The sequence below is a fragment of the Carassius carassius genome, chromosome 42, assembly GCF_963082965.1.
Source record: "Carassius carassius chromosome 42, fCarCar2.1, whole genome shotgun sequence".
Lineage (NCBI taxonomy): Eukaryota > Metazoa > Chordata > Actinopteri > Cypriniformes > Cyprinidae > Carassius > Carassius carassius.
Window position 1 is genome coordinate 474,584 of NC_081796.1, and position 17,917 is coordinate 492,500.

Here is a 17,917-nt window from a genome sequence, read left to right on the forward strand (position 1 = left end):
TCTGAAAAATAACCTGATTAATAAATTACTATGAAAAGATTCTTGTCTGTTGCTTCTCATATTGAACGCTAAAAGATATTAACACGTTCTATGTTTTATTAGATTTTATTAGACTATTTTAGATTTATAATTACACATTACATGATGAGCCCTATGATGCGGCTTTAAGACGAGCAGCACAGCTCAACATATTCACTAATGTTATTGTCATTTGTGGACATTTCCCACTCATCTTCTTTTCTCAGAATGAGCTAGAATGGCTGTGTTTGGACACGTTGATGATCTCTGATGTTCTCTGTGTGTGCAGAGCGGGACTCGAGCGCTCAGCTGGACCTCACCGAGCTCATCGGTGTTCCTCTGCCTCCGTCTGTGGCCTTCATCACAGGCTTCGAGGGCTTCCCGGCGTACAGCTTCGGCCCGGACGCTAACGTGGGTCGTCTGACGCGCTCCTTCATCCCTGACCCGTTCTACCGTGACTTCTCCATCATCGTGACGGCCAGACCCAGCACTCGGCGCGGAGGAGTGCTGTTCGCCATCACAGACGCACTGCAGAAGATCGTCCATCTGGGAGTGTCTCTGGCTCCGGTGGAGGACGGGTCCCAGCGCGTGGTTCTGTACTACACCGAGCCCGGGGCCGCTCACACACAGGAGGCGGCGTCCTTCAAGATGGGCGATCTGACGGGCCGCTGGGCGCGCTTCACACTGGCTGTACAGGGAGAGGAGGTGAGGCTGTACATGGACTGTGAGGAGCACCATCGCGTGGCCTTCCTCAGGAGTCCAGACGGACTCACCTTCCAGCCCAGCTCCGGCATCTTCATAGGGAACGCCGGAGGAACCAGGCTGGAGCGCTTTGTGGTGAGATAATTATAGTAATATCATTTACATAACATCTTAATTATATGTATCATTCATGTGTTTTATCAATACTATTATGAATTTTAGCTTACTTATTAATAATATTAATAATATCAATAATATCTTGTGTGTGTGAGTTCTGGCATGCAACTCTAGATGGCGCAGTCCGATAGGTCTAACTCAATCTGACCTAATGACATCATTATCACATGGCACAGCTGATTGGTTCTCTCCTGTATCAGTAGCCAATGAGCTCGCTGCTCATTAAAAGCCTTTAATTTTCTCAAAAAACGACCTTATATATGGATCAAGGCGCTCTGTCAAAATGTTGGCCTTCCCTTTAGCACAGCTCCATCTAGTGGATGCATAACGCAAGCCCAGTCAAACGTTTACTGCAGGATCTTCTGTTCTATGCGCCTTATAATCCGCTGCGCCCTATATATGAAAACAGTTCTAAAATAGGCCATTCATTGAAGGTGTGCTTTATAGTGCGGAAAATACGGTATAAATCTTATATTTTCTATAGCATCTTAATTCTATAGATATATTTTATATTATACATAAAGTGTACTGAATTAATTCATTTTACAGTGGCTCTGTTCTGACATCTGAATTTTAACCTTTACAGGTTTTTTATATTTTATATATTATTTATATTTTTAATTTAAGTCTACGTTTTCTTTAAAAGGCACAGGGAATGTTTCCTTTAGCCAATAATTAGGCTAAATTGATATATATTTGGAGCTCATCATAATTAGCTTCCTGTTGTTTGGATGGATTTGTCTTGAGTGATCTTCTGTATAACACAACAGGAGCTGTTTAGCACAATGTCCAAGCTGCTGTTCTCCATACAAAGTAAGCATACAGTCACTAGCGGCAGAAAAGAACTGTAAAAGTGATTATTATGACTGTAATATTGCTATTAGATGATTGGCGTGTTAGTAGATGAGGCATGACACTTGACACACGTCATGTTTGTAACTCAGCGCTGGTTTCATAGCTCTGATCAGTTAGGGTTAGGGTTAGGGTTAGGGTCTTGTGCCTTGTGTTTGTGTGCTTCATCTGCTCTAGAATGTTCTTTATCCGCATTCATTTTTTTCAGTAAAAAAATACATAAAAATTAACCCATGTATTTGTTTTTATGTTTAGAAATGATCATTCTAGCTCATGAGATAATTGCGCTTACATCAGGAGCAGCAGAACAGCTATTATTATCTTTGACCAGCTGTGTTTTGTAGTTTCTGAGAGTTTTATAACTTGCCACACACACTGACATTTTCCTGTTTTATATGCACTTATTTGGATTATTTTAGACCAATTAGGTGGACAGAGTTTCTCTTTACATGACTGATTTACACTGAAACGGAAGAGATCGTTCATATCACTTGTCGCTCAAAGGTCAAGACAGGATTTTGCAACAGGGTTTAAACTGGTGCAGGATCCTCACAATAGCACATTTTTTGTGAGGGTGAAAGATTTCCCAACACAGATTCAAGTCACACAAACTCAGCACACTGACCAACAGAAACAAGTCTTCAGTGTTTTCTGTTGACTACAGACCCATGAAATGTTGCTGCAGTAATGTGATGCATCATTTTTAATGTGAATAGAAATGATATTTTAAACACAAATCTGAGTTAAACTCTCTCTTTGGAAGAATACATCAGGTTGCAGAGTTTGAGAGGCGCTGCTTTGAGTTCTCCCAAAGGTTTTGGATGAAATCCCCTCAACCTCGTGTATGTTGAAAGTGTTCGTGACTCAGATGCTGGATTGGAACAGGATGAAATATCAATGACTCAGAAGTTCCTCATTTTCATATTGATGGAGTTTGTTCGTATCGCTGGAATTGGATTCTCCTGCTTTAGGGACACGATCATGATCCTGTTTCACGTGAGGCTGAAGGTGACTTCTGATTCACACAGATGCAGACAGACAGCACATCTGAATCTAGCGTGTCTCGCGGTTAGCATAGCTGCTAGCTGAGTCAGTCTGGCAGGAAGCACAGGCTAATCAACATGACTAATTGAAACACAGATGCTGGAAGCTGTGGAAAACACAGAGGGATTTCAGCTGCTGCAGATTCCTTCACTTCTTTGGGCTTTAACATTGCTCTGTTCTGGGTTATTTAAATTGGAAATTGTATGAAATATTTTAAATTACACCATTCTGAAGGTAGACCAGATAAAAAAGTAAAATAAAATAAAAGGATTGGAAAATTGGTATTATTTGACAGTACATGTCAATGCATTAGGAATCATGACAATCAAATAAATCATAACTATAAAAAATTAAGTATGACGAAAAAAACATGTAATAAAAAAAGAATAATAAATACATAAGCCTGAAAATTAATGTAACATAAAGGCTATACGTTTTGATTTGATTAATTATGATTGGGCTTGATGGTGTCTATCAAAGACTCTCTCTCTCTCTCTCTCTCTCTCTCTCTCTCTCTCTCTGTCTTTCTTCCCACACTTCAGCGTTTGTTGTTGCTTCAGTGAATGGATAACAGTTGTGTTTCCTCTGGATGTGTTGCACAAGAGTGTTTGCAGCCTGTGTTAATAAGGACTTCAGCTCGTTAGAGCTCTGAGTAAACACTGCTTTTACATGCACAGAGGTCAAAGGTCAAGAGCTAATGTTGACCATTCATGTCAGATAAGAACATGTGGAGCACAGACTGATGTGTGTCACTCTCCTGATTCTGATTCGTGTGTGTGTGTGTGTGTGTGTGTGTGTGTGTGTGTGTGTGTGTGTGAGTGTGTGTGTGTTCATCTGATAATCAGTTTCAGGCTATTAAATATCTTTCTCTCTCTGTGTGTGTGTGTGTGTGTGTGCAGGGCTCGATCCAGCAGCTGCTGTTGTCGGCGGATCCCAGCGCTCCGAACGAACAGTGTGAGGAGGACGATCCTTACGTGAGTGTCAGCACATCCATATCAACAGCATATACATACATAAAACATACATCACCTTACATCAATAGGTCAAATATAATTTAATATGGCGCAAAATCAGAAGCTCCTAAAAATAATAATAATAACAATTAAAAAGAGAAATTCTGATCATCAACCACAGAAGGTCATGTTAAATATATGCATTAATGATGAGATCTCCCATACATTTCAGCTTGATTAGTTTTTTTTTTTAAAGTTTTATATATACATATTTCAAAATATAAAAATAAGGTTAAAATTATATTATTTTGTCCATTCTTGTATATATTTTTTAAATGTTTTAAAATTATAAATACATTTTTAAATGCACACACACACACACATATATATATATATATATATATACACTGACATGAGTTTAAATCCAGCTGTGTTCATATGAGCAGTTAGTGCCACTCCTGCTTCAGAACATGAGTGTGTGTAGTCAGTCAGCAGCTCACTAGCACTAGCACTAACACTAGCACTAGCACTAACACTAGCACTAACACTAGCACTAGCACTAGCTCTAGCACTAACACTAACACTGAAAGTGACGTGACATTCAGCCAAGTATGGTGACCCATACTCAGAATTTGTGCTCTGCATTTAACCCATCCGAAATGCACACACACACAGAGCAGTGAACACACACACACACACTGTGAGCACACACCCGGAGCAGTGGGCAGCCATTTATGCTGCGGCGCCCGGGGAGCAGTCAGGGGTTCGATGCCTTGCTCAAGGGCACCTAAGTCGTGGTATTGAGGGTGGAGAGAGAACTGTACATGCACTCCCCCCACCCACAATTCCTGCCGGCCCGGGACTCGAACTCACAACCTTTCGATTGGGAGTCCGACTCTCTAACCATTAGGCCACGACTTCCCACAACTAGCACTAGCACTAGCACTAGCACTAACACTAGCACTAGCACTAGCACTAGCTCTATTACTAACACTAGCTCTATTACTAACACTAGCACTAGCACTAACACTAGCACTAGCACTAACACTAGCTCTATTACTAACACTAGCACTAACACTAGCACTAGCACTAGCACTAACACTAGCACTAACACTAACATTAGCACTAACACTAGCACTAGCACTAGCACTAACACTAGCACTAGCACTAGCACTAACACTAGCACTAGCACTAACACTAGCTCTATTACTAACACTAGCACTAGCACTAACACTAGCACTAGCACTAACACTAGCACTAGCACTAACACTAACATTAGCACTAGCACTAGCACTAGCACTAACACTAACATTAGCACTAACACTAGCACTAACACTAACATTAGCACTAACACTAGCACTAACACTAGCACTAACACTAACATTAGCACTAACACTAGCACTAGCACTAGCACTAACACTAGCACTAGCACTAGCACTAGCACTAACACTAGCACTAGCACTAACACTAGCTCTATTACTAACACTAGCTCTAGCACTAACACTAGCTCTAGCACTAGCACTAACATTAACACTAGCACTAACACTAGCACTAGCACTAGCACTAGCACTAGCACTAACACTAACATTAGCACTAGCACTAGCACAGCTGGTGTAAGAGAGACCTCTAGTGGTCACAGTATCACATCACAGCTGCAGTGCAGAGCAACACATTTCCTGCAAAGCTCTGGTTTTATTCAAGGATTTGGTTTCAAATGCTTTACCTTGGACATGTTGTGAAATGTGTTTTATTTGTATTTTTTTATTTCATCATTGCTGCTTGTGGAATTGTTTTAGTTTACTAGTTTTTTTTTTGGTCCATTCTTGTAGTTTTTAATGTGGTATATAAATGAAAGCGAGTTAATTTTCATCATGTGTCTCCAGACTGCACAGTCAACCCCTAATGAGCAGGAGATAACCTCTGACTGCATCATTTTCAGGCGTCTGGATACGGCAGCGGTGACGACATCTACGATGACACGGAGACACCGAACGAGGTCAAGAAAGTGATTGAAGAGAGAGAATATACGATGGTGAGGGACACTTTACTGACGTCAGCTCTAGTACATCAAGTCTTTAAGAAAAAAAGAGCATTTGTCCTCCATCAGAAATCAAAAACCATTTCCTTTGTCTTTAGGACATTCAACTTCAGATTATGAGTACATCTCCATTCAAACAATGTCGACCCTCCCTTCTGTAGTCAGCTCATTATGGCCTGTTACTAAACCAATCAGTGGTACCATCTGCAACCCTAAAAATGAAATCATCAGTGTACTCAGAGTCATTTTATCTACTTCTGATCCATTCTGCAGAAAATCCAAAGAGCAATGGCTTCAGCTTCTCAAGAGTTTACCTGGAATGACTGTATTAATGCAGATTTGTAGTCCACAAAAAGGGATTTGTAGGAATCCAGATAGACTGCAGAAATTAAATTCCTGAGTTCTAATCGCTCACAGATTTCATCACAGCTGAAGTCAGGGCCACTGGTCTGTAATCATCGAAGCGGCTAATATTCAGCTTTTTTTGGCGCTGGAATAATAACAGCTGCTTTTAAGCTCTGCATACTGTTAATGATCGGTTGAATATCTGAGTGAATACTGGGGCTAGGAGGTCTGCTCTCCACTTTACAGCTGGAGTCTGAGCGGGCTCATATTCCTCTGATCTGAAGGAAGACCCTCCATCATACTGTCAGATCCACTGTAGACCGCATCAACTTCATCAGGCAAAAGAGATCTGCTCCAGACGTCTCCAGACACCATGACTCGTTTTTAATGTACACTCGTAACTTCCTTTTGTCTTTTTAATAGCTTTTGATGACTTTATGAAGCTCTTTATCCCCACTCTTAAATGCCTTGGGCTTCTCCCTGCATAATATTTTAATTTCCTTATTAAATCATGGCTTATTATTGTTGTATATGGTAACAGACCTTGAAGGAACTTTAAATATTGGTAATTTTTTTCATATTTTTGACGTTAATTATTTTATAATAATATAAATGCTACTATTTATCTGAATAAAAGGCCTAAGTAGCGATGGCAGGGTCTCTGAGTGTGTGCAGGATCAGTTCACGATACTATACGATATGATATGATATATGATATCATAAGATATATGATATGTTATGATATGATACGATATGATAAGACATATGATACGATACGATATGATACAATATTGTATGATACGATACGATATGAGTTGATACTATACGATACGATATTATATATGATACATTATGATATATGATATGATATATGATAGGAACTGATATATGATATGATATTACTGTATATTCATTGGCTGTTTGGTGTTTAGCCTGAGGAAATAGAGAGTGGTCCAATGAGAGCACCACCTACTGAATCTCCCTCGTCCATCACTGAGACGGATGATGAGGACCTGGAGGAAGGCTCTGGAGAGGACATCATCATCATCAGCGGTCCAAAAGGTGAACACATCTTCAGATCAGTCCCTGTCTGTCTTTTCAGCAGCCGTCTGTTAGTCTGGACATCATAATTTCCTGGACACAGAGTTTACATGACAAGGTTTTATGGATGCTGATATCATCTGATTTCTGGAGATTATTCAAATGCATTAATTAGCTTTCATCATGATATCTGATATCTGATTTTATATGACTCCAGATCCGATCAGATCAGAAGGAGCTTCGCAGGACAGAAATGTGAGTCCATCTCTCTCACAGATTCAGTTTTGCTTTGTCAGGTCTTCTCCGCAGCTGACAGTCTTGTGTTTTCTCAGGTCATCACCATGCAGAAAGGAGAGAAAGGAGAGAAAGGAGAGCGAGGTCCCCAAGGCCCTCCAGGACCTGCAGCTCCACACACACCAGGAGAACCAGGGCCCCGGGGCCCACAGGGGCCACCAGGACCGCCTGGAGAACCAGGACAAGACGGCCAGCCTGTATGTACACCAGAACCAGAGTGAAGCACACTACATCTTCAACCATCACTATGTGTTCTCTTTTTGTTTTGTCTATATTTTTGTAAATAAAAATATTTAAGTATAAAAAAGATATATAATATAATATAGGGATGACCCCGTATAGTCAACGATTCGATGCTTCGATTTGAGTCGAATATTCACGGGGTGTTATGATCATGACTATATAGCTCAATGTTTGATTTCACTTAATTTTAAGAGTTAATATACAGCCTATTGTGATAAAGCTATAAATAAGAATCTGAAAAGAAAGCATCTTCAAATAAATATTTTAAAGGACGTGAATAAATCCAGCCACCTCTATAGATTTATGTTTCACTCTCCGTGATCTGTGAGCGACAGAGGAGCATCTTGGCAGGGATTTAAACTTCACCAAGACTCAAACTGACACAGGCAGAGACTGGATGTTTTAGATCAGGTAGGGTAAAAGTGATTTCAGAACATTTCAGCCGGTGTATATATATCGTGGATATATTATTTACCTGATATAAGATGCATTTGGTTGAGTCAAGCGCTTCATACAGTGGTGATTATCTTTTCAGCACACAGCACGTGCAGGAAAAACAAAGTGAAGTGAAGTGACGTGAAGTGACGTGACATTCGGCCAAGTATGGTGACCCATACTCAGAATTCGTGCTCTGCATTTAACCCATCCGAAATGCACACACACAGAGCAGTGAACACACACACACACACTGTGAGCACACACCCGGAGCAGTGGGCAGCCATTTATGCTGCGACGCCCGGGGAGCAGTTGGGGGTTCGATGCCTTGCTCAAGGGCACCTAAGTCGTGGTATTGAACAACAACGCAGAATATTAATAAATATGACTGGGACTGTTATATACATGCCATTATAATGAGAACACCATTATAATAATAAGCTGTGAAGTTTTAGAGTTTAGGTTCCGTTTTTCTGCACATTGTTTCGTGGAGAACGTGTCCACAAAAGGAGTTCTTTCAGAGCACTCAAAAACATACACATACACATACACACACACACACACACACATACGTTCATGTGCATTCGGGCTCTTTTTGCAGATAGCCTATAAGTCTAAATATTAACGTTATGTTGTATAAATACCGAAGCGTATTCTATATGAAATGATGAGTTTAATCCCATTGATTAAAAGCGTGCTATCAAATGCTCACTCTACTGGTCATCTTCAGCGCGCTGCTCAAAACAGAAATGCAGAACATAAATAACTACTGTCATATAGGCTAACTTTATAATGAGAGCATTGTTGTAAAAAAAGTGAATTGTTAGGGTTTTGCTGACGTTTAGTGTTAACTATCTTTAATCAAAACATAAAACATCAATTCGTATCTGCGAGGCGTTCGTGACTCATTTTCCTGTGTGTTAATGTCAGTAATTATGGCTGTCCAATGACTTGACTCAATGTATTTTGCCCCGCCCCCAAACATATGATTCGACTATCAGTCGAATATCGGCAAGATTTGAAAATTTGACTATGAAAATCCTTAGTCGGTTGTAATGCAAAATGCTCTGGTTGCTATCGTAACCTCGGTTCCCTGAGAGTAGAAACGAGACATCACGGAGATAGGTGGAGATAAGCCAATGAGCATCTAAACCCAGGTATACAAATTTTGCATATCTGGCCAGTACTAACATAGGCTGCGCTGAGTACAGGGCAGACAACAACAATAACATAGGGCTGTGCAGAGTTATTTCTGTGCCAGGCTGCAACACACATGATTAGAAGTATAAATCAGTCACTCAACGACAGCACTCGAGAGGCTAAGGACTGAACGTCCAGCTTGTAGAACCTGGTGAAGGTTTCCTGAAAAGACCAGCCAGCTGCAAAGCATATCTCTTTAATAGACATACCTCTCGACCACCCCCAGGAGGAGGTGATAGCTCTTGTTGAGTGGGCCCTAATGTGAAAGAGGCATTCCAAACCTTGGCTCGTATAAGCAGCCATGAGCCAAGTTTTGACACGGCCCGTCTCTACGCTCAACCATCGTAGCACACAAAAAGCTGTTACGATTGCCGAAAGCTGGCCGAACGGTCAATGTAAATCCTCAAAGCCCTAACAGGGCACACCAAAGTTTGAGCATCCGCATCACGCGAGGTCGATGAGTCAGAACACAGGGCAGGCAGCGAAACAGTCTGTGCCCTGAAGGGGGTAGATAGTGATTTAGGTACGTAGCCCGGCCTCAGTCGGAGGCCTCCCCTCCAAGAGAGTGTCGAGCACATGAGATTGCAGAGCGCTCAGCTCGTCTGATATCCCCGAAGCAGCCCCACATGAAGACTCCATAACCCTGGGTCCGGGTGCCACACTGAGCTGCTTGCTTGAGACAGCAGATCCATCCTGGCGGGGATCAGCCAGGGCAGTGCCACCAGAAGCTCTGTGAGGTCAGGGAACCAAGGCTGGACCCTGAAGCCCCCTCCTCCCTGATCTTGCATAAGACCAGTAACAATATCTTGATTGGAGGAAACGCATACAGCCTGGCTGCTAGCCAGTGTGATGTCAGAGCGTCTCCTTCCAGCCGGGAGTGAGACAGGGAGAAGAACAGCGGACAGTGCGCATTCTGGCTCGTGGTGAACAAATCCACCTCCACTCTCCTTGAGGAATCCCTTTACTCGAAAGCATGTCCGCCCCATGGTTCTGGAGACCGGGGATATGCACTGCTCTGATGGAGGGAAAATGATGCTGTGCCCAAAGCAGAAGATTCGCTGCTTGCTTGTACAGAGCCCTGGAACATAGGCCTCCTTGGTGATTTATTTAGAGAAATATCTCCGTGATGTCTCGTGAAAGCCCGAGAGAGAACTGAATTTTCTGTTACTTAAAAAAAATAAAAGCAAGAAATTAAATTTAATCATGCAGCCATGGAGTATTGTGATGGATCAGATCAGATCAGATCATACTGATGATGGTTGATTCTGTCTGTGGTCAAATCACAGCATTATTGAGTTGCGCAGTGAATGATTCACTATTACACACAGTTAAACTAACAGAGAACATTCTCAGCTTCTGTTTCTGTGGACAGACGTTTGCTCATCACCACAGTTGCTTGTACGTGGCCTGATGTTAGAGTAGACATGTTGTGTAGATATATATGTATCTTGACGTGCTGCATAGCGTAGCTAACCTGTATTGGTCACATTTTAGTTCATATTTTGCAGGCATTGCTGATTCGATGACAGGGGTTTACAGTGTGTCGTAGCTGTGTAACTCATTCTCTCACACACACAATCACACACGTGTTCCAGAGTCTGTCACATGTTCCACACACTTAATGAGCTGAACCTGTTTCTTCTGCTCATGTCTCAGAGCACAGGAAATGGAGACATGGTCAGATATTGAGCTGCATTGATGTTGATTCTGTTCTCTTACAGGGTGGTCCAGCCAAGGATGGAGCTCCGGTGAGTATCTTCTGTTTCTGTGTGGAGACTGTGTGTCTGATGGAGTCTTCAACTGCTGAACATTTGCCCAGGAAAAACAAAAACAAAATAATAATTTAAATACACTATTTAAAGTTTAAATCACAAATTTAAAGCATTACATCCTATTTACAGTAAAAAAAATAAAAATAAATTAATAAATAAACCTAAACATCAAAAAATGAAAAAGGAATAAGAAGCATTTGTTAAGAAAAATGTATAGTTTTATTCATTAGTACTGCATTAAATTGATCAGAAGTAACAGTGAAGACATTTATAATGTTACAGTAGATTTCTATTTCAAATAAATGCTGTTCTTCTGAACTTTCTGTTCATCTGTGAATCCTGAAAAATAAAATGCATCACAGTTTCCACAGAAATATTGAGCAGCACAACTGTGTTCAACATTGATAATAATCAGAAATGTTTCTTGAGCAGTAAATCATCATATTATTCTGATTTCTGAAGATCATGTGACACTGAAGACTGGAGGAATGATGCTGAAAATACAGCGGAGCATCACAGAAATACATTACACTTTAACACAGATTCACACAGAACACAGATGATTTACACTGGAGTAATATTTACCAATTTCTACAGTAATTTTGATCAAATAAATGCAGCCTTCAGCAGAAGAGACTTTTTTCAGAAACATTTTAAAACTTTTTTTATTTTGTTTTTATAAAGTTATCATTGATATATAGCCTTTGTGAAAGCTTTGCTTTTGGATGTGAAGTGAAACAGCTACAGATTTATTTCTAGCAGCCTCGGGATGTGGAAATAGAAATGCTTGAGTAATGTACCCTTTATGTCCCGTGAACTGGCTGTGGCCAGACAACTCTGAACTCAAACTCAGCATCAAGCCTGTGTTTACTGCAGCAGTGGTCTCCGCTGGACGCTTCCTTCACAGAAATACACACTAATGTTTTACTAACTGGAATCGATGCCTCATTATCAGTGATTCTCGGCCAGTGAATTGTTGCTCGGTGTCGGTGGTCATTTGAGAACGTGAGCACCTGATTAAACCACCGACCCGCACTGTCCTTCTGTCACATCTGTGTGAGAGAGCACTGCCTTATTCTGGACAAAACTAACATGAACGACTGTGAGCATTTACTTTGTTTTGCTCTCTTTCTGTCACGTACAGGGAGAGACTGGACCCGGGCCTTCCTGGAGATCCGGGTCCCAAAGGTGACAAGGTATGACACACACTGGCTGATTATATTTTATAATAGCATGCCTAACAGACCTATAGACTCTGTCAGTCAGGTTCCAGAAGTGAACTGTTATTTTAGTATAACAGAATCGTTATGAGCTCAGAGTTTGTTAATTGATGGCATATGCTGTAGTTGAAGCCATTAGATCATTATTTTTACTTATTTTAAATAATCAAGTTTAATTTGAGAAATTTGCAGTTAAAACTACATTACCCATGATGCTGTGCAGAGAGTTGCGGTGAGCAAAGTAGCTCCGCCCACTGCCATAATTCATGGCAAATCGAGTCTTACTATGCTCTCAAAATACTGAAATATTTGTACATATGAATGCACATTTTGCAACAGACTTTTGCAGAATATAATCAAGTTTTTAATTTGATTCATATCATTCCCGATGCTTCATGGGATTGTAGTTCTTCCTTCAATCAACCATTAATGTCGCAGTCTTGTGTTTTTTTGCCTAATGTTGTGATTCTCCTCGTAGCTGGTTGGTTTGGTTCATGGATTGTAACGCTTTAGTAAAGACTTTTTAAAATCCCTGTGGGAAAAGTGAATGGGATAAGACTTGAACCAGTGAAGCTGTGGGCGGCACCCATGCACTATTGACTGGATGAATATGGGCCAATCATAGCAAACGATTCACTGTTTCCTGGTTTATGCTTTGATAGGGCGATCCTGGTGTGGGCATCCCGGGACCGCCTGGACCTCCCGGACCGCCAGGGACATTCAAGTATCCGGTGTGTACCATGATAGGTTATTATGTACATATTAATATAATTCTGTACACCATGATAGCAGATGTGCTGACTGTGAAGTGATGTTTGCCATGAGCAGGGCGGCATCGACGGCTCCGGATCCAGCTATGTGGACGAGGACAGTGAAACAGAGCTGATACGGGTCGGTTATTACAGTCACTTTAATGATTTAACTCTGTACAAAAGTAGACATGTGGTATTCTTATGTGTAAGATGTATGGATTTGGTTCTTAGATTAATAGTTAGTGTTTTTGACTCCCACCAGGGTCCTCCAGGGCCACCGGGGCCACAGGGCCGTCCAGGACCCCCGGGCCCTTCTGTGGGAGCTCAGCCGGGGCCGACCGGTCCTCCTGGAGCTCCTGGAAGAGACGGGGAGACGGGGAAACCTGGACTCCCGGTGAGTGAGGATCAGTCCTGTGGAGTAATGAACAGAGACCGTGCTGATTAGCAGAAATCAAGCCATACAATACTTGAATTGAATATCATACAAATATACACTATCATTTTTTAATACTAATATTTAATATATTTATTCATAACTGAATCAAAAGTGTCAGTGAAAACATTTATAATGTTACAGTAGATTTTTATCTCAGATAAACACTGTTCTTCTGAACTTTCTGTTCATCTGTGAATCCTGAAAAATGAAATGCATCACAGTTTCCACAGAAATATTGAGCAGCACAACTGTGTTCAACACTGATAATAATCAGAAATGTTTCTTGAGCAGTAAATCATCATATTATTCTGATTTCTGAAGATGGTGATGACGTCGGAGGTTCAGTGTTGATGAGGTTGTGTGTGTAAGAACGCGAGGGACAGTCAGTGAACACAGGACTTTTATTTTGGCTGAGCTCTTCCTGTCAGCAGGTGTTGATGGTCGAGATGGACTAGACCGAGGTCTGTGTGGCAGGTGATTGAGGACTGGTTTAGAGGGGCTGGATTTGAGCTGGACTCAGATGAGCTAGAGATCCTCTTCTGATGTTAAACTCAAACCACAGACCAAAGGCAGTCGTTTCTCCCTTCAGAAACCTCACTCTCACCGAGCGCTTCTGCTTTCTGAACCCCGTCAGACTCAAGTGTTGTGTGACTGGGTCATGTGAAAACATGACAGACTTCTTGTCAGCAGTTTGATAAAATACATGCAGTAGTTTTTAGCAAAGCCCCATACTTCACTCTACTGTAGAAGCCTGTTCCCAACATGGGATAAAAAATCAATTGTGTCTTTATTTTACAAATCTGACTTTTTTTCTTGCAGTAAAACAATGGCAGAATAACAAAATAAAAGTCAGAATTGAGACTTAACATCTGGCAATTCTGAGTTTATATCTTTTTTGTAAATTCTGAGTCTCACAAATCAGTTTTTCTTTTTCTGCAAGTGGAATTGACAAACACATTTTTTTTTTATTAAAATGTAATATTTAAAAAACAAAAGTTTAATAGTCACTTTTTTTTCTTGCAATCCGGAGTTTATATATAATTCTATATCTGAGTCAATATATATATATATTTGGAAATGACAAAACTACAGCTAACTTCCTGTTTCCTGCTGAAACACCTCACGCTTCTCCTGAAAGACTGCTCAACATAAGACTAATAATGAGTGTGTGAGAAACACACTTCAGATGATACCATACCACAGTTATCATCTGTCGCCATTTGTATTGTATTTATTATTAATATCTGATATATGCAGAAGGTCCTTATGTGGTGATTTCTCTCGTTTTAGGGTGAAAATGGGCGAGACGGTCAAACAGGCAAAGACGGAGAGAAAGGACAGAAAGTAAGATCTCTGAATATGAAACATGGCTTTTTCCAGGGGGATATTTTCTTGAGTTTATATTTGTCACGTTGGTTGGTTTTATTCTTATTTAATTCCTGTGTTCCTCTCTTGCTGTCTTTGAACGTTTAGATGCATGATTATTATACATTTAGTAAAGTCTTTTCCAAGCTCGTAATGTCCTGATCTTCAGCCTTGTCTCGCTGCAGAATCAAATGTCTTTCCAAACAGTGATTTTGACACCTCTCGTGTTTTTTTGGCAGGGTGAACCAGGTTTACCTGGAATCATGGGACCAAAGGTGAAGTCTGTTTCAGATCAGCTCCTTGACTTCTAGATTAATGTCTTCAGATGATGAGATGTTGATGAGATGTTTTATTAGTTTGAAGGCTAGGCTGTGGATGATTGTGAGTGATCTGTGTGTGTCAGGGTGATGCCGGTCAGCCGGGGCTCCCAGGACAGACGGGATCCGAGGGCCCCAGGGGTCAGCCGGGCCCTCCAGGGCCTCCGGGAAAGGGCTTTAGCTTCGACATGATGGTGTGTTTCACAGACCTTCAGAGGTTTTTTATTTCTTTGTTTGTTTATCTGTCCTTTCCTTTATATTTATTTGTTTGTTTTAACCATTTGTTTATTTCCACGTGAGTGCTGACAGTGAATCTGACGCTTGTGTCTGAATTAGTGAAGTTAGCCTCCTGTGGTTTTAGCCTCTGTCTGTTTGGTGGCAGGATTTGGAGGGGTCGGGTCTGGATGGAAGCAGTGGTTTCAGACCTGTTCTGCCCAGAGGACCACCTGTACGTACATTCACATTCACTGAGGCTTTTCTGGCTCTTACAGCTGAACTGCAGCTCATTCTCGTGTATATTCTCATCCTCAGGGTCTTCCTGGGCTCCCAGGACCTCCAGGACCACAGGTACATGCACGAAACACAGAGAAATCTGACATGATCTCTCAATACTGTAAATAACATGATATGGTATCTGTTAAGCGATTTTTACCTGGCATTACCTGGGAATCAATATTTAGACGATGCATGTTTGTCTAAACCTTTATTAGTGTTAGAGATGCTTTAGATTGAATTGAAATGAACCCAACTCTACACTTTCAGGGTAAAGAAGGAGCTGTCGGTCCTCCGGGTGTTTCAGTCAAGGTCTGTGCTCCTCACACACAATCACCTATACATCCACACACACACACACACACACACACACACACTGTTTCCATTCCCGCTTTCCGAAGGAAGCACGCCATTCCCATCCACCTGTTCCCCATTAGCCCCAGTTTTCCTATCTTCAGCACATCTGTAAGGTTCAGTGAATGCATCTCAGGCTTTGAACTCCTTCAAAGTGTAATTCAAAGTAAATCTGAACCCACTTAATATAACACAAGTAAAATTGGTCCCATGTCTAGTGGCAAACATACTATCTGATTAATACAGCTTCACAAATTCATAGAAATTCTGCACAGGATAACTATTTTGTACATGATTTATTATATGCTATATAAATATTATAAAACGTATGATACTTGTTTGTGCAACAACATTCATGTAACATTTGATGTAGTGTTTAATGCTTTAATTGTGTGTAATCATGTCTCCACTAGGGGGAGCCGGGCGCTAAAGGAGGCGATGGACAGCCTGGGTCATCTGGACCTCCTGGGAGACAAGTAAATATATGAAACAAAACAGGCTGAATAAAATTACAGTCATTCTATTTCCATGAATTTATAGCTCCTTTCTGCTTATAAAATTCAGGAATTTAATTTTGTAAACTTTTTCAGGGGGAAAGGGGAGAGAAAGGTGATATGGGTCAGAAGGTTTGTATCCAAATCATATTTGTGACGCGTCTCTCTCAGAGCCATCAGCTTGGATGCCAGTATTGATGTGTTTTGTGTTTCAGGGAGAGAGAGGTCTGGATGGAATCGGTTTACCTGGACCCCCGGGGCCTCCTGGACCGGTCAATCTACATGAGGTCCATTAACATTAGACCATTTACATTTACATTTATGCATTTAGTAGACACTTTCATCCAAAGTGACTTACAGTGCATTCAGGCTATACATTCTTTTATCAGTATGTGTGTTCCCTGGGAATTGAACCCACTACCTTTTGGGCTGCAAACACAATGTTCTACCACTGAGCCACATGAACACTAACATCTAGAATTAGTTTTAAATTTCACACTGAGTTGATTTTGGAGATGTACTGTAGATGCTAATTTCATTTTTAGTTAACTCTGCACTGTTTTTCCATCCTCAGTTGATGCTGAATGACACTGAAGGAATCTTTAACCTCTCACAGATTTTTGAACAACAAGGACCATTGGTAAGAAACCACTCCCTAAACTTTTTTGTCTGTATGTTCATGGCCTAATCAGTATGGCTTAATTAAGCTTTATCAACACCAAACCAGAGGCATATTTTTGTTCATATTTATACAGTAATCCTGAAGTGCAAAGTAAATTCACAAACCAGAACACAAAACCGCAAATCAGAAATGAAAACGGCAAATCTCAAAACACAAAAGGTCAGAAAAGACAACTGCAAACTGGAAATGACAAACAGCAAATCTAAAAACAGATTAGGTAATTCATAAAAAAACAACAGTGAATCAGAAAACACAACAGAGCATCAGAAAACACAATAATGAATCAGAAAATATAACTTGAATCAGAAAAAAATACAACAGCAAATCAGGAAGCCACAATGAATCACAAAATATAATGGTGAATCAGAAAACGCAACAGCGAATCAGATAACACAAAATGAATCAGATAACACACAATGAATCAGAAAAAACACAACAGCAAATCAGATAACACAACAATGAATCAAACAATGAATCTGAAAATATAATGGTGAACCAGAAAAAACACATCAGTGAATCAGGAAACAACAATGAAGCAGAAAACACAACAGTTAATTGGAAAAACAGCAATGAATCAGGAAGCATAACAATGAATCAGTGAACACAACAGCAAATCTGAAAACACAATGAATCAGAAAAAAACTATGAATCGGAAAACACAACAGCGAGTCAGGAAATGCACCAGCAAATT

General features: G+C 40.7%; 1 protein-coding gene across 1 annotated transcript in view; it reads left to right on the top strand.

Annotated features, from left to right (window-relative positions):
* Nucleotides 1-288: 288 nt before the first annotated feature.
* The window catches only part of LOC132123887 (collagen alpha-1(XV) chain-like), a 34,765-nt gene continuing 17,136 nt past the window's right edge, over nt 289-17,917 (top strand). Inside the window, exons 1-23 of the mRNA XM_059534579.1 lie at nt 289-855; nt 3,693-3,767; nt 5,686-5,778; nt 7,062-7,191; nt 7,388-7,425; nt 7,503-7,661; nt 10,999-11,019; nt 11,064-11,090; nt 11,991-12,078; nt 12,222-12,310; nt 12,997-13,065; nt 13,163-13,225; nt 13,349-13,480; nt 14,813-14,866; nt 15,127-15,162; nt 15,291-15,398; nt 15,587-15,652; nt 15,736-15,771; nt 15,967-16,008; nt 16,464-16,526; nt 16,641-16,676; nt 16,760-16,831; nt 17,119-17,184. Coding sequence (XP_059390562.1) covers nt 289-855; nt 3,693-3,767; nt 5,686-5,778; nt 7,062-7,191; nt 7,388-7,425; nt 7,503-7,661; nt 10,999-11,019; nt 11,064-11,090; nt 11,991-12,078; nt 12,222-12,310; nt 12,997-13,065; nt 13,163-13,225; nt 13,349-13,480; nt 14,813-14,866; nt 15,127-15,162; nt 15,291-15,398; nt 15,587-15,652; nt 15,736-15,771; nt 15,967-16,008; nt 16,464-16,526; nt 16,641-16,676; nt 16,760-16,831; nt 17,119-17,184 — 2,130 coding nt within the window. The remainder of the gene's footprint in view (nt 856-3,692; nt 3,768-5,685; nt 5,779-7,061; nt 7,192-7,387; nt 7,426-7,502; nt 7,662-10,998; nt 11,020-11,063; nt 11,091-11,990; nt 12,079-12,221; nt 12,311-12,996; nt 13,066-13,162; nt 13,226-13,348; nt 13,481-14,812; nt 14,867-15,126; nt 15,163-15,290; nt 15,399-15,586; nt 15,653-15,735; nt 15,772-15,966; nt 16,009-16,463; nt 16,527-16,640; nt 16,677-16,759; nt 16,832-17,118; nt 17,185-17,917) is intronic.